Genomic DNA, 17,427 nt, shown 5'->3' on the forward strand with positions numbered 1-17,427 from the left:
CTTTTTTTTTTTTTTTTTCTGCTCGGTTTTTTGAGACAGGGTTTCTCTATGTAGCAATCCTGATTGTCCTGCAACTAGCTCTGTACACCAGGCTGGCCTTGAACTTATAGAGATCTACCTGCCTCTGCCACCTGAGTGCTGGGATTAAAGGCGTGCCCCACAACCACCCATTGAGAAACCAACCAACCAAATAAACAAAGCAAGAAATAAAAAAATATAATTTCAGTGGCAATGTCTATAATTAAAGGTATGATCAAACTCCCATACTTGGGGCTGAAGATGGAGCTTAGTGGTAGAGCATTTGCCTAGCATACATAAGGCTCCGGGTTCAATCTCCAGCACCTAGGAGTGGGAAAGCACATTCTTTTTTCTTTCCTAAAGTTTTATGTATATGGGTGTTTTGCTTCATGTATTTCTATGCACTACTTGTGTGCATGGTACCTGTGGAAGCCAAAGGAGGGCATCAGATTCTCCTGGTATGGGAGTTTTCAGTTATGAGTTAATGTGAGTGCTGAGAATTTAAAGCCAGTTCTCTTAACCACTGAGCCATCTCTCCAGCCCCCAAACACTTTATTATGATATACCTACTAGTGTTAGGACCCAAGGCAAGATATTTCTCTAAGCCTCAGTAAATTCATATAGAACATAGGCATAGTAATATTTCACATCTTTGTTACAGTTACACAAGACAACGTCGCCTTAGGGTTTCCATTGCTGTGAAGGGACACCATGACCAATGCAACTCTTAAAAGGGGAAACATTTAATTGGGGTTGGCTTATAGTTCAGAGGTTTAGTCCATTATCATCATAGCAGGTGGCGTGCAGGCAAACATGGTGCTGGACAAGGAGCTGAGAGTTCTACATCTTGATCCACAGGCAGCAGCGAGAGTCTGTGTCCCATATATGTAGTATATGAGACCTCAAAGCCTGTCCTCATAGAGACATACTTCCTCCAATGAGGTCACACCTCCTAATAGTGCCACTCTCTACAGGCCAATTATTCAAGCACATGAGTTTATGGGGGGATATTCAAACTACCACAATACACTAAAAATACTTAAGACAGATTTCAATAAATGCTATTAATTTACAAGTCACACACTAAGCTGGGTAGTGGTGGCACATGTCTTTAATCCCAGGGCTCAGGAGGCAGAGGCAGGTGGATCTCTGTGAGTTCAAGGCCAGCTTGGTCTACAGAGTGAGTTGCAGAACAGGCTCTGAAGCTACACAGATAAACCCGGTCTTGAACCCCCCCAAAAGTTACACACTTTACTAAATATAATTGCTGATACCTACTATACTTTCAGAATATTCTATACAAGCCTGAGGTACCTAGAAAAGAATACTGTCCATTCCTAAGGGAATTCTACTGATACCTCAAACCCAGCGAGGTATCAACTGGGACATACCTGCTAATGGCAAGGTATCCCTTCTGTTCTGTTCATTTACTTTTTCACTTTTTCTCACAACTTTTATTACATTTAGTGCATGTGCACACATTGCAGCTTAGGCATAGAGGTTAGAGAACAATCTGCGGGGGTTGTTTCTCTCCTCCCACCACATGGGGCTTGTCGATCTCACTCAAGTCAGCAGGCTTGGTGACAAATGCTTTTACCCTGTGCCACACCTCACTGTGCCTTACTCACTTTTTCATTTACAAGTATTTGCTTAGCTTATATTATGGGCAGACCATTGTGCTTAGTGCCATGAATGGAATATGAGGCAATGTTGTTTTTCCTCATGCAGCTGCTAGGGTTAGCGGCAAAGAAGAAACATAATTAACAAATTAATAGTAATCTACTCTGATTATGTACAACAGAGGGAAGTAGGATAAAAATGAGAGTGTACACTAGCTGTAACATATTTCCCTAAGAAAGTTTTTGAAGATACAATATTTGAAATGACTGAAAAGTATGACTAATTGCTGCAGAAAAAAATGAGCCAGGAAAGAGTTGGTAGTCCTCTACTTACTAGTTCCAAATTTCTGTCATGGTCTTTTCTGTTGACAAGTGAGATGCACAGAATTCTCACTCCTAACAAACGGTAAAATGGGAAAGCTGATAGGCAATTACCAGTATCATCCCAGTCCTTTAACATTTCTCTTTTAAGGATACTACCTGCTAATAAAATTACCTGCTCACCCATGAAAGGAGACTAATGGCTAGTGACAAGTAACTTTATTCAGCCTCAGGCAATGGTTAGAGAAATTTGCAAAATTTTAGTCTCCTGGGCCATGTGTCATAATAACTTACTATTCTAGAGCCTATATGAAACCACACATAAAGTAGCTAGATGAGGTCAACATAACAAAGTTGGAGTGGGCCATGGTGGCATATACCTGTAACCCAACATGTGGGAAGCTGAGGCAGGAGGATTGTTTGAGTTTTGGAGTTAAAACACCAGCCTGAACAGTATCAGGAGTCTTCAGAAAACAACAAATCAAGGTTAGAGATGATAGAGAGCGTTGGATGCTCTTCCAGAAGACTCAGGTTTGATTCCTAGAGCCCACAGGGCAGCTTACAAACATCTGTTAACTCCAGTCCCAGGGATGTGATACCCTCTTCTGGTCTCTGTGAGCACAAGACACACATAGTGTACAGACAGACACACAGGCAAAATATCCATATACATAAAACAACGCCCCCCAAATGGGCTAGAGAAATGGCTCAGCAGGTAAGTACTTGCTGTGCAAACAGGAGGACTGGAGTTTAGATCCCTGGGACACACTAAAAAGCTGGGTACAGCATAACACATCTGTAATCTTAGCTTCAGGGACTTGGAGACAGGTGGATGCCTGAAGTTCACTGGCCAGCCAGCCTAATCAAATTGGTAAATTTCAGGTTTTATGAGAGACACTGTCTCAAAAAATAAGGTAGAGAACATTGGAGGAAAACCTCCATTGCTGACCTCTAGTCTCCACATGCATGTATATACATATGTACCTACAACAATACCAACATAAACAAGAGACAGACTCACCCACAAACAACAGCAATGAGAAAAAAAAAACACAAAAAGCAAACAAAAAAACCCAATAGGCCCAAAGAGATGGCTCAGCAAGTAAAGGAGTTTCTGTCAACCCTGGTGACCTTAATTGATCTCTGGGACTCACATGGAAAGAAATGACTTTTGCCAAGTTGTTCCTTGTCCTCCAAATGAACACACATGAACATGTATACATGCACACACACACACACACACACAAATACAAACATAAAATGCACTAAAAACAATTAAACCAAAACAACTTAGGTATCCAAAAATCCATGGGAAATAAATGTTTAGTATCCTGTCATAGAGCAGATGAAGAATATTCTGACAAATCTTGCTTTACTGTATTACCTAAATCTGTATTATTTATTTTGTCTGGTGGTAACATCTTTCTTCAGCAATGAATTTTAAAAAGAGTTTTTGAAAATGAAAAATGAGTAATCAAATTATAAGAATTGGGGTGATTATATAATTTGTACAAAATACTGATATTTACTATTCCATGTAGGCAAGACTGATGCCTTGCCAGGAAAGTCAAACAAAAGCAATCTGCTCAAATGCAGTCACTGAGCATACATTTTGGCAAATAATGCATTTATTTAACTCATTACTCCGTAGAACATGACTTTCCATTTAAACACAGTTAGTTCTACCTACCTTCTTGTGCAGAAGAAAAAGCAAGTCAAGGCTACACAGAGTAATCCTGTCTCGAAACACCCACCCCTCCCCCAAAAAGAAAAAGAATCGTTTACTAGACTTAAATTCCCACCAGGCAGACACGGCAATCCAATAATTAACCAGGAGATTTCCACTGAAGGACAAATTAGGAATCAGGTTGTAGGCAAGCCTTTGGGGAATTTTCTTAGTTGATGACGATGGTGAAGGGCTCAGCCCATTGTGAGTGTGGTACCAAATAACCCTTTCCTCCCCAACCTTAGGTAATGGTGTTTCATTCACAGCAATGATAACTAAGACACTACTACTCTTTACCTATTTTTAGTTTTGTTTAAAAATATATTTACATATATACAAACCCACAGGTGGGAGGTAATAAAATGTTAACAATAGTGAATGCCAAGCATTTTCAGTCAAAGGGGCATTACTGGATGGGTTTTATTTCATGAATTTGTTTCCTGTATTTCTGAAGCTTTCTGCAATGAACCTGTAGCACTAGGGGAAAATGTCACTTTAGGATACAGGAAAATTAATGTTTTAAAAAATACCTCATTGCTATCAAAGGAAACCAAGTGCACAATGTTTATACTCATTTTCATCTTCATTGTCAAAAGAAAGAAGACTACTGTTTCTTATCTGTTTTTGTGAGTTCTTTCTAACTAAATTCTGATTATTTATATCATCTTCATTTGTTTTCTTTCTTTTTTCTTGGAGCTTGCCTTTACCTCAACACTTTTCATCTGAGGGACATTTAACTGGTTTTCTATACACGATTCTCCCCTCAGCTGGAGGTGGTTCTTCATCTGCTTTGGCAGCCTTTATTTCTGCTTTGATTTTCATGACTTCTTCCGCTGCTAGGTCTCCCTTTTTTAAAACCACTACTTGATGCTGTTCATCTTCTTTGTCACTGTGATCACCATCATCATCTGGGAGCTGAGGCTGAACTTTCTTGGTCTCTATGGTGGGCCCCTCCCTGTAGCTGACTTGCTCCTTGAAGCGGGACAAGAAGGTAGGCTCGGCTGGCCACATGTACGACTCCTGGTTCCACTTGCTCATGGCGACCCTCCTACTCTTTATTTTTTAAAAACATTTTATTACATTTGTTTTGTGAGTGTATAATGTGTACGGATGCACACCTGCTACCGTATGTGCACACAGGTCAGAGGACAACTTACAGGAGTTAGTTCTCTCCTCCATGTGGGTGCTGGAGATCAAACTCAGGTCCTCAGGCATGGCAGCAGGTATCCTTGAGCTGCTAAATCACCCCGAAGTCCAAACATACTACTCCAAAGATAAGGTAAAATAGTTCCCCAAAGACAAAAACTAAGAGCTAAATAAAAGTCTGAAATAACCCTACCTGGGCTCGCTCCTCATCAAACTCCAGGCAACCCATACCATCCAATCTGTGGAGATCAATCCAGCCTTTCCAGATGACACATACTCCATTGAGAATCATGGGAGCTTTCAAGTACACCTAAAAAAAAAAAAAAAAAAACCATAAACAAAAGACTGTTGAAAAAAAATCAACGAAAAGCCATCAGACCTGAATTTTCTTCCCTTAGAGTTTTTTTTTTTAATGTATACAGATGCTTTGTCTACATGTACATCTAACACATCAGAAGAGGGCTTTGGATTCCACAGGATTATAGTTATAGGTGGTTGTGAGCTGCCACGTGTGTGCTGAAAATTGAACTCAGAACCTCTGGGAGAGCAGCCATAATGCTTTTTTTTTTTTTTTCGAGACAGGGTTTCTCTGTATTGTTTTGGAGGCTATCGGTCCAGCCCAGCCTCGAACTCACAGAGATCCGCCTGCCTCTGCCTCCCGAGTGCTGGGATTAAAGGCGTGAGCCACCAACGCCCGGCTCTTGACTACTTTAAAAAGAAAATTTCATAGATTTTGTGAAAGAACTGGGGAAATAGCTCATTTTCCCAGAATGTGCAAGGCTCCGAGTTTTCCCCCTTGTATCACATACTAGAGAGGGGGGTAGAGAATGCATAAAAACTGTAGGTAGCTTTTTTTTCCCCTGAGACAGGTCTCTCTGTGTAGCTCTGGTTGTTCTGGAACTCATTCTCTAGACCAGTCTGGCCTGGAAATCAAGAGATCCTCCTGCCTCTGCCTCCCTTGTGCTAGGATTTATAGGTGGGTGCCACTACTGCTCAGCTAATTTTTTTTTTTTAAGACAGTGTTCTCTGTCCTGGAACTCACTCTGTAGATCAGGTTGACTTTGATCTCACAGAGATCCACCTGCCTCTGCCTCCTAAGTCCAAGAATTAATTCTTTATTAGTGGGAATGTGAACTTCTAGTACAATAGAGATCTTATAACACACTAATATCCATATCTGCTTGTATGTTAGAATTCTCTGGGATGCTATAACATCTTAAGTCACTGAAAAATTTACAATATATAATACATATTGTCTCAAGTTTAAAAAAGTATCAATAAATTTTATTTAAAATTTGCTGAGTTCAAAACTATTCATCTTGGGGCTGGAGAGATGGCTCAGCAGTTAAGAGCACTGGCTGCTCATTCAGACTACCTGGGTTCAATTCCTAGGATCCACATGGCAGTTAACAATTATCTGTAACTCAAAGATCTAACACACTCTTACATGCAAATAAAATACCGGTGCATAAAAAAAACAACAACCTTTTCAGCTTATAAACCTTTAGTACTTTCAGAAAATTCCAACATCCTTCTATGCTAAGGTAACTTGAACTTTTACAGTTTCATATTTTCTTCTCTAAAGATAACCAATTGTCACCAAAAGTTTTCAAGTAAATAACACTAGAGCAAAAGTCGCTTTAGGTAGAATTTCCAAACTGAGATTTCCAATTACCACATTAATTCTCACAGTGACTGATTTTTCTCAAGGATAAGGATCCAAGTAGAAAGGGTGGTTGTAAATACTATTCAAGATACATATTTATCATAGTTCCTACAATCTTTTCTGCTCTAATGTCAAACTGCTATGGATCTCAGGATGGCTGAGATTACAGTCAAGAGTAACCATACCCATCCAGCCAGGCATGGTGGTACTTCCCAGAGGCCAACCTGGTCCACAAAGTGAGTTCCAGGACAGCTAGGGCTACACAGAAACCCCATTTCGAAAAACCAAAAATTAAGGAGGAAGGAGGGAACAGGAAAATGATGTGAGTACATTATAATCTCAAAAACGAAATAATTAAAATAAAAAATAAAGTTTTTTGAGACAGAACTTCATGTAGCCCAGGCTGGCCTTGAGCTGATCTTCCTACAACTACTATTCAAGTACTGGAATTATAGTCTTGTGTCCACTGTACCTGGCTATTTAAAACATTTTTTCCTTTATATCCTCTCTACCTCACTTAACATGGGCTTCTGAATGAAAATCAGCATAAATTTAAATCATTCAGTGCCTTGAATAAGATGTTTAAAATTCAGAAGTGGAACTTCACTGAATTTTCAAAACTCCAAATAATCAAACACATCCTTATAAGTGAGATTTTCATCTACATACGCAAAATATGTCAACACTGGACCAGTCTAGTGTTTTATGGAAAAAAATGACATTTTTATTACTTGTAAGACAGACTACTGGTAGTAGAGTTTCTCAATTTAAGAGAAAAGCTGGCACGCCTTTAATCCCAGCACTTGGGAGGCAGAGGCAGGCAGATCCCTGTGAGTTTGAGACCAAACTGGTCTACAGAGTGAGTTCCAGGACAGGAACTCTTTTTGGTTTTTCAAGAAACCCTGTTTTGAAAAACCAAAAAGAAAAGTTACTCCCCAGGTACCTGTAACATAAATCTATAGGATTTATGCCTTTATACTATATATGTATATTTTTCTCTTTACTATATTGAACCCATTTCTACTTATAAAAGTAAGAAGATTCTCCTAAAACATAAGGTTCTTTTTTTCTCCTCCCATTTGAGCAAGAAAACCAGTCTATAGTTATAGTTAAAACCGTTTAACCACATATTTCCTTTTGCTCTGATAAGTGTTCATTCGTTTCCACAATATAAATGTATTTATTTATTCATTTATCCTTTTTTGAGACAGAGTCTCATGAAATATAGTCTAGCCACTAACTTGATGTGTAGCTGAGTGGCCTTGAACTCCCTGGATCTCCCTCCCTGCTTTCATCTTCCTTGTGCTAGTAATCACACCTACTCACCACAAGGTCCAGCCACATTTACTCAGTCACTGTGTACCTTAGTCCAGTGACTATGCTGACCTCCCACTCAATACCCCAGAGAAACCAAAGAACATCGCCCCTCTGCATGCCACATCAAGAGAACGCCTCCAAAGATCTCGTTCCTTACAGCACTCAGCAGAGTGTAACGTTTTACTACTAAAGTCTCTATTATGCTAAATTCTGATACTAAGCATACATGATTTTTCTCCAATTAGCCAAGAAAAGGTTAACTTCATGCTACCTTTAAACCAGATTTGTGTTCTTCACAAAATGTTTATATCTTTTAGAACTGCAGATTCTATGATTCTTTTTAGCTTATTCATATTAACTAATATCCAGTCAAAAATAATTCCCTTATAAAATTCATTTTTAAAAACCAATCTTTTACTTCTTTATAAATCTTTCATGAAAAGGAGACCACCACTGATCTGTTTTGGGAAATTTCTAATGGCTTTAGAAAATGGATACATTCATTATAAAGAATAATGTCTGGACTCCTAATTTAAAGTAACATCTAGATGGTCCTGGTGATTTATTTAATGTTCACATTGAAATAAACAGTTTTATGTGTAATCTTCAAAGTAAATGCTTGGTGCTTTTATATATTCATGAATACCAAGCCTCAAAGTCTGAAGAAAATACACTGCTGTCTCTTAACAGCTGGTATTTTGTAATGTTAATTCAATAATGTCATTTAAACACAAAGACATTTATTTCACTGAAAATGATGCCTTGTTTCAAACTCTGAAAAGAAAGGTTATTGTATGTCCCAAAATGAAGCTCAATTGTCCTGGAAAAAATATGTTATAGAAATGGATTCCACAAAGTCTTAAAAAGTAGTAAATAGATGCAGCCAGTCACAGAAAGCAACAAAACAGCTTATCTTTCCAAAAGCTAAAAACTACTGAATGAGACTTCCCAGGTTTAAAAGTGACCATATAGCCTTTTTTTTTTTTTTTTTAAAAGAAAGGTAAAAGCTGGTTTGGCAGAATTCAACTCAAGATCTAAACATCAATATTTCTGATGTCATAAGGAATCTAAATAATATAAATAACTTTATTTTCAACCTACAGCTTCAATTTCCCTATCATTCAAGCCACAAAGAGGTTAAAAAATCATGCTTGTATCATCCAACGATATTATTAATACAAGGGTACATTATTTGGACATAAAAAGGAATGCATGCTGGACATGACGGCACAGCCTCTAATGTCAGCACTTAGAAGACTAAGTGGAAGGACCAGGCGCAAACTCGGGGTAAGTCTGCATTACACAGGAAGACCATCTCAAAACAAACAAAACCCTCACCACCACAGGCAACAAAACAAGAATTCAAACAAACACCAAAAAGTAAAAATAAAAATCAAGTATTGTGCTGGGCACGCCTTTAATCCCAGCACTTGGGAGGCAGAGGCAGGTGGATCTCTGTGAGTTCAAGGCCAGTCTGGTCTACAGAGCAAGTTCCAGGACAGCCTCCAAAACAATACTGAGAAACTCTGTCTTGAAAAACAAAACAAAACAAAAAATCAAGCATTGCTTCTACAACAGATGAACCCCTAAAACCGCTATATTAAGTGAAATAAATCAGGAAAAGTTCAAAATTATTAAATTAACCACAACAGACAAATTGAGAGGAGATAGGAAACACGAGGTTTCAGCTTTCTAAGACCTAAGCTGATATAATAAATATGGTGGCCACTAACAATACTATGGCTTTAAATCTCGAGGAAGGGAAGAGATGTCTTGAGGAATGAATAGGAAATGAGGACTGATGAAGAACTTGGAGAAAGTCCAACTTTTCAATTTGGATACAAGAAAACAAGGCAGAGCAGATTATGAATAGCCATTAAGCAAATGAGAACATGTATTATAATTATAGGCTAAAGTTCCCCTTTGTTGGCTATACTATGTTACAGAACCTTAGGTCTCTTATTTACAGCAACAGAGATTTTTGTCACAACTATCCTTCCTTTGATTTTTTTTCAGACAAGGTTTAAATACATAGCCCTGACTGGCTTGGTACTCACTACTTGCTAGCGGCTAGGCGCTAGTCTCAAACTCAAGTTTCCTGTCTCATTCTCTGGAGTTCAGTGACTATAGACCTCTACTACCATACCTTGACAATGGGAGATTTATGTCATATTACTGAGACTGGGACTCACTATATAGTACTGGCTGGCCTCTGAGATTTGCCTGCCTCCCAAGTTCAGGAACCAGAGTTCAGAAAACCTGTAAGGAGTTTTGAATTTATAGATGTATTTCAGTAAAACCAAAAACTAGTTGTTAATGGAGATCAAACTTAAAGCTTTGCATCCGTTGTAAATATGACCACTGAACAAGCAACATACTTAATCTTACTTCTTTCAACTGTATTCCCTCTTAGTTAAAAAATTAAAAATAAATTGGTAAACTTGGATCCTGAAATTTAAGTGTCAGAATAAGGGTACGAGAAAATCTGATCAACTTCTCATTTATTAACTTGTACACTATTTCCTTCTTTGAAGGTCTAGAGGCTGCAGCTCAGCTGTCTTTCCCTGGCCATGCTGACCCCATTTTAGGAAAAAAGCATTTTCTAGCTACAAGGTAGAAAAGTAGAAAAGCTATGATTCAAAAAAATCTTTTTGAGTTCTTTCTTCAGATACTTTTCAGATAAGCAAAGCACAATAATTATAAATTTACAAACATACTCAATGCACAACAGTATCAAGTCACAAACCAATATGCACAGAAACTAACCTCAAATGAAGCAAAGACTTCATTCTTCAAAAAAAAATCTTTCAACTGGAAAGAATATTTCACTTTTCTATAATGCAAAATATTATATGGTGGAGCATGCCTGTAATCCTAGTACTTGGGAGGCAGAAGCAGGTGGATCTTGAGTTTGAGGCCAGCCTGGACTACAGGGAGTTCCAGAATAGCCAGGACTACACAGAGAAACCCTGTCTTTAAAAAACAAAACAAAATAAATAAATAATAAAAATAATAAGCTGGTAACATTCAGTTTTGCTTACATGTACGTCTGTGTACCATGTTTGTCTTGCCTGGTGCTCTAAAGGCCAGAAGAATGCATCCATTAGACCTTCTGGAATTGGAGTTATGGATATGGTTTCGAACTGCCCTGTGGGTGCTGGGAATTGAACCAGTGTCCTTTGAAAGAGTAGACAGTGCTATGAACCACCGAGTCATCTCTCCAGCCCCCCATAAATATTTACATACTTATTAATAAAAGAGCAAGAAAGTAGAAAAAAAAGTTCTTAGCTTCCCTATGCTAATCATTCCCAAACTACTACTACTACTAATTATTATTATTTGCTATTTATCTGAGGTTTTTGTTTTTGAGACAGGTTCTCACTATGCAGCCCAGTATTGACTTTGAACTCACAAGCCTTTCTGTCTTTTGTCTCCTAAGTGCTGGGATTATATAGATGTGTAGCACCATGCCTGACCTTCAAACTACTTATTTTCACTTATCAGCACCAGGTTCCTCACTTTTATAATCATTGCTGGAAATATATCTCCTTTAGTAAAAATTAGACAAGTCAACGTAACTAAAGACACAGACCACCACAGAAACACTGTTTATACATACATTTCCACTAATGCTCTACATGGCAGTTTTTTTCCAAGGGAAAGAGCTATCTCCCAACCCCACCCCCAGACAATGAACAGTTGTTCTACCCACAAACTAATGACTCATCAGACAAGCCAGCTGTAATGCTAGCCTGGCCAGAAGCACCCAGGAAAACAAGATTCCACTGATGAAATATGTACCTTGCTGCCCAGCTGTAATCATTTCTGTAGACTACTTAACAGATTCCTTTAAAAGACTTCATTCTGATTCATCCTGTTAGCCACATGGTCCCCTCTGTTCATAAGTGCACAGTTGACCACTGTCAGAGAATCACTACAGTCATTCATTCACATTTGCTTCTAAATAACAACTGGGCTGCATTCATAAGAAAATAGTTTCTTACAGTGATCTAAGACAATGTATAAACCTACTTCATATAGTTCAAATGACAAATTGTAAAATGTAAAACTAGAAAATATTTTCGAAACTTGTATATATGTACACATATTTAAGCACACATTCAATAAATTGGTACGTTGCTGGGCACAGTGACAAAAACCTGCAACCCTAGACCTTGGACGACAGAGGTAGGGGGACTGAGATTGAGATCAGCTTGAGCCACATAGTAAGAGTCCATCTCAAAAATGACAAAGAAAATAAAAAGAGTATGTTAACTAAACTCAGATGCTTTTAAGACTACATAAGAGCCGGGCACAGTGGCTCACACCCTCAATCCTAGCACTTAGAAGGAAGGGGAGGATCATTCTTTGATACTGGGCTAGTCCAATGCCTGCTCTGTAAGACTGTCTCTCAAAAACATAAAAACCAAAACAGAAACCCACCACCACCACAAATAACAGGAGAACTGTATACTTTTCTACAAAATCAAAAATTGTACAAACATATCACTAATATGTTTTCTACACAATTATTATAACTTGATTTCAATGTATTTTTCCTAAGCAAAAAGCTTGTTATGCTTTTTGAGTTAGAGTTTCAGAAAGGCTGGCAGAAGTTCGTCAGTGGTTGCCTGAGAGCTCTTAAGCATCTGCAGCAGAGCTAAATGCAGTTGCAGCCTGAGATTCCATCCAGTTCATTCTCTTCCAAGCTCTTCATCTGAAAATGACAGTCCTTCTTAAGTCTAAATTAAAGTTTGGTAACTGGGACTGGCAAGATGGCTCACTGGTAAGAACAACTGCTGCCAAGCCTGGCAATCTGAGTGCAATCCCTAGAGCCCACATGGTGGAAGAAAGAGAACCTATGCGCACAAGTTGCCCTCCCCCACACTCACACATTAAAAATCGGGAGGGAGGAGCTGGAGAGATGGCTCAGTGGTTAAGAACATTAGCTGGTCTTCAGAGGCCCTGAGTTCAATTCCTAGCAACCACATGGTGGCTCACAACCATCTGTAATGAGATCTGGTGCCCTATTCTGGCCTGCAAGGATACATGCAGACAGAACACTGTATATAATAAATAAACAAATCTTTAAAATCAAGGAAAATAAGAGGCAATATATCTTAAACAGGTGCCTACTCAAAAATTAATTTATTTATTAAATCAAATTCTGTTAAAAAATCACTTTGCTATTCTACCTTCATAAGCATAGGCAAGCCTTGATTCTAGCACTTGAAAGGCTAAGGAAAAAGAATAAAAAATATGACAGGCATGGTGGTGCATGCCTTTAATCTTGACAGTTAGGCAGCAGAGGCAAGCAGATCTCTAAGGGTAAATCAACAGTAAACAATAAAGTTCATTTTTTGAAATCAGCTTTCATACTCTTTAGACTAACTGGACCATATAATTACCATATATAGGCAAACAGATTATAGGAAAAAAACACTAATATGACCATTAATTATGGTCAACCAAAATCATCTGCATTCATTTGAAATAAAATGTAATTGGAAATAAGTCCTAAGAGGAAAGAGCAGAGTCTATACAATTTCAATTTAGGAATGACTTCAGTTTTGATAACTTGCTTTTCCCTATCTGTCTTTTGACAGCTAAATTACAAGGAAGCAGTTTAAAGAAGAACTAAAAATGTCTTGGTTGCCAAGATTAATAACATACCAAGATGGACTACTCAGAAGAGATGAAGTATTCCAGCAGCACTGTAGATCTACCTGAAATAAGCTTACCAAGTCATACTACAGCACTAACACTATGATTCAGTCACAGTCTTACACTACATAAACCATCTAATAGTCTAACTTTGGATAGGGGATTATAATTTAAGATGCATTTTCAGTGCCAGGCATACTGGCACAAGCCCGTAATCCATACCCTTGGGAGGTAAAAGCAGAAGAAACACAAGTTCAAGACCAACCTGTGTAACAGAAAACTAGTCTCTAACTATTCAACTTTCATTTAATCCTCACGAGGAATATTTTGCTTACTATTCATGAATATGCAAACAGTTGTGATTCGATTCTACTCTACCTTTCTACTGTGTTGTAGTATTTTAAATCTTCCCTGAAACACTTTAAGAGCCAAGATAAGGGCTAGGAACACAACTCAGTGGTAGAGTACTTGAGTAACCCATACATGGCTCCGAGTTCCATGCCCGGTACTATACAAAACAAACAAAAACAATGACATGCCAAATGCAAACAGTTCAATTGTTTCAAATGGGCTGGAGGAATGGCTCAGTGGTTAAGAGCACTGCCATTCTTCCAGAAGAACCATGTTCAATTCCTAGCATCCACATAGCAGCTCATAATCTTCTATAACTTCAGTCTTCTTCCACGGGCACCAAGCACATATAGGGTGAAAAAAACTTAAAAGCAGACAAACACCCATACACATTTTTTTCTTTTTGTTTCAAGGCCAGCCTGATCATGAGAGTTCCAGGGAAGTTTGTCCTCCCCCACAATTTTCAAATACTTCAAAACAAACTATGCTCTAACTTGATCATACATAAAGCACCTATTTCTAGGTAATACGTCTGTTAACAGGGCTTCTGTATTAAAGACCTTCGGTTTTGAAAACAACAACAAAATCTTCAGTTTGGGAAAGAAAACTGAGTGGGGGGGTTGAACCTAGGGCTTCACAAGTGCTAGGCAAGAGCTCTAAAAACTGATCTACATCCCCAGCCCTCTTTTTGCCTTTCATTTTTGAGACAAGGTTTCCCTAAGTTGCCCAGGCTGGCCTTGAACTCACTCTGCAGGTCAATAAGGTCTTGAACTTTTGATACTTCCACGTAGGCCTCCTAAGAAGCTGGGGTAATAGACCTTTGCCAACAGGTCTAGGTGAAAATAATATTCTTGCTATCACATAAGCAAAAGAATAAATAAAAGGGGCTATTTTCTGAAGCCATTTTCTTAAATCACAAAACTACTGTTTTGAATAAGAATTATTATTTCCTATTTACTAAAATGGTAAGCTGTTCTGAATTCACTAAATTTAAGAATTATTGTTGTGGCTGGACTCCAACATGGCCAATGATCCCATCATCCTGGTATTCATACCCAACTGTAATAATCCCCTTCTCTGTTGAAAGTGGTCTAGACTTAGTGACTAGCTACTAATAAACCAAATGAGACCCAAATGACTCGGAGTAGTCATAAAAAGCATGGTGACTTCATTCATTTTCTCCGTACAGCGAGCACACATTTTGAAACACAAGTCATATCATCTTAGAAGTGCATCCTTTGGCTTTAGACAAGTCTTCAGAGACTATCCAGCCCAATCTAACAGTTTGAATGTGACCTCAAGAGAGAACCTAACCCAGAATCACAGAGCTACAATAATCCCAGATTTGTATAAAGGAGCCTGAGAAAACTTCTGAAGTGGTTGAAACATTACCTTATCCACAGTGGCATTTATACATATGAATACATTTGTTAAAGTAAAAATTATGCTATTAAAGTAGCACATTTTATTATTTTTAAACTACATTTCAATAAAGTTGATCTTTTTCAAAGTCACTGAACTCTTGATGAAGTGTTACTTTGAAAAGCAGTCTATTAATTAGTTCTGGGAATTCCGAGCAGGCAGCAAGAAAACAGAAGCTATAAGAACAAGCAACCATCACAAACCCACATGTCCTAAACTGCTTCTTCCTCATCTATAGCCCTTCCCAGCTCAGATGAGAGCAACCCCACATTTCCAGTTAGTCTAGCCAAAGAGGTGGAGCTGCTTTTAACACTCTTTTTCCCACCCACCACATACAACTTATACATAAATTCAGATGGTTTTATTTCAGAACACATTCACCTCTCACTACTACACCTTGTTAAGATTACTTCAATAGCCAAACTGGTCTCCCTATTTCACTTTGGCCTGTACAATCTATTACCAACCTAGAATGCAGAGTGAATCTCTCAAAACCTAACACAAACTGTATCATTCATCTGCTTGGAACCCTGAAACCACTCTCAATTTCACTCATAATAAAAGCTGGTGTAAGCCAGGTGTAATGGCTCATACACCTTTACCCAGAATATTGGAGACTGACGGAAGAGTATTAGAAGTTCAAGGCCACCCTTAGCTATATAGCAAAATCAAGATCAGTCTGAGATATGTGAGACCCTGACTTTAAAAACTAAAACTAAAACAAATCAGGGAAAATAAAAAAAGTAAAAAACAATACCTTTGGGTAAGTGAGACAGTTCAGTGGGTAAGAACAATTGCTACCATACTTGGTAACTAGAGTTCAATCCCTGAAGAACAGATCTCCACAACCTTACACATGTATATACTATATAAAAATATAAAACACCCCCCCCCAAAGCCTGTCTTAGTCTACTGTAGCCATACTGGCCTGCTTGCTGTTTATATAATATGTAGTGCATGCTCCTTTACAATGTTTTTTCCACCTAGAGCATTTCTCTCCAGATCATTTCCTAACCTTCTTTAGGCTGCTTTTCTACCAACACCACCTATTTAAAATTGCAAATGTTCCTGGTCACTTACAAGTCAAGAGAAACAAGCTGATTGCAAGGTAACTATGTTAAAGCAAGGGGATTTACACACCTGCAATCCCAGCAATTGGAAAGTATAGGCAGGAGGATCAGGAATTCAAACTAGGTGGAAAAAATATGATGATAGTCATTTGGTATTTGATAAAAAAATAAGAATTAACATTGGGGAAAGGTCTTCCAATTGTCTTTTTGGTAATCAGCCTTAGACCTGTGGAGACAGAAAGTCTAAAGATAACAACAAAGCATAAAGGGAGAAAGAAAATATAAGCTCCCACAGTCTGAATGCCATGGATGAGAAAACCTAGGTTAATCAGAGTACTTTATCTTAGCAGTCCGCAGCAACATGCTAGGAGAGTATTGTTTGCTGCCTTTCTTTTGGTGAGTATAGGTGTTGGCAAAACTATACATGAAAGATCTGTCAGCTACATGTAAACACAACTTTGGACTATAGCCCTACTCACCTGTTTAGCTCTTTTGACACTACAACTACAGAGAATAGCTGCAACACAGAACACAAGCCTGCAGAACTGAAAATATTTACCATCTGTCCCTCTTTTAGAAAAACAAACTTCTAAAACTAGTATTAACAAGATGTAAATTTTTTGATACCTTGCACCAGTTTTATCATTTGCTAATGAAACGGAAACATATGATAAATACCAATTTTCACTTTCTAATTAGGCAAGCTACAAGAAAGTAAATTATGTAACTATTACTCATTGTTTTTTAAAACCCTGCAGTATTTCCCTTTTCAATATACAGATTGGCTGGTTGCCCATAAAAGATCAAATCTAGTCAGGTGGTGTTGGCCCAAACCTTTTTTTTTTGAGACAGGGTTTCTCTGTGTAGCTTCAGAGCCTGTCCTGGCACTCACTCTGAGACCAAGCTGGCATCAGAAGGCAGAAACAGGTGAATCTCTGTGAGTTTGAGGCCAGTTTAGTCTACAGAGCAAGCACCAGGACAGTCAGAGTTACACAGAAAGAAATCTTGTCTTGAAAAACAAAACAAACAAACAAGAGATCAAATCTAAACAAAATCTTTCATTGTACTTAAAACAGATCAATCTTTTAATTACTGTTTATACTGACA

General features: G+C 38.2%; 1 protein-coding gene and 1 pseudogene across 2 annotated transcripts in view; both read right to left on the minus strand.

Moving 5' to 3' along the window:
* Positions 1-17,427, minus strand: part of Cbfb (core-binding factor subunit beta) — a 39,044-nt gene that overhangs the window by 11,914 nt on the left and 9,703 nt on the right. For both annotated transcript variants that reach the window (XM_005076188.4, XM_005076189.4), the window contains exon 4: positions 5,024-5,140. In XM_005076188.4, coding sequence (XP_005076245.1) covers positions 5,024-5,140 — 117 coding nt within the window. The remainder of the gene's footprint in view (positions 1-5,023; positions 5,141-17,427) is intronic.
* LOC110342032 lies at positions 123-5,016 on the minus strand (annotated as a pseudogene).

The sequence above is a fragment of the Mesocricetus auratus genome, unplaced genomic scaffold (assembly GCF_017639785.1).
Source record: "Mesocricetus auratus isolate SY011 unplaced genomic scaffold, BCM_Maur_2.0 Super-Scaffold_100062, whole genome shotgun sequence".
Lineage (NCBI taxonomy): Eukaryota > Metazoa > Chordata > Mammalia > Rodentia > Cricetidae > Mesocricetus > Mesocricetus auratus.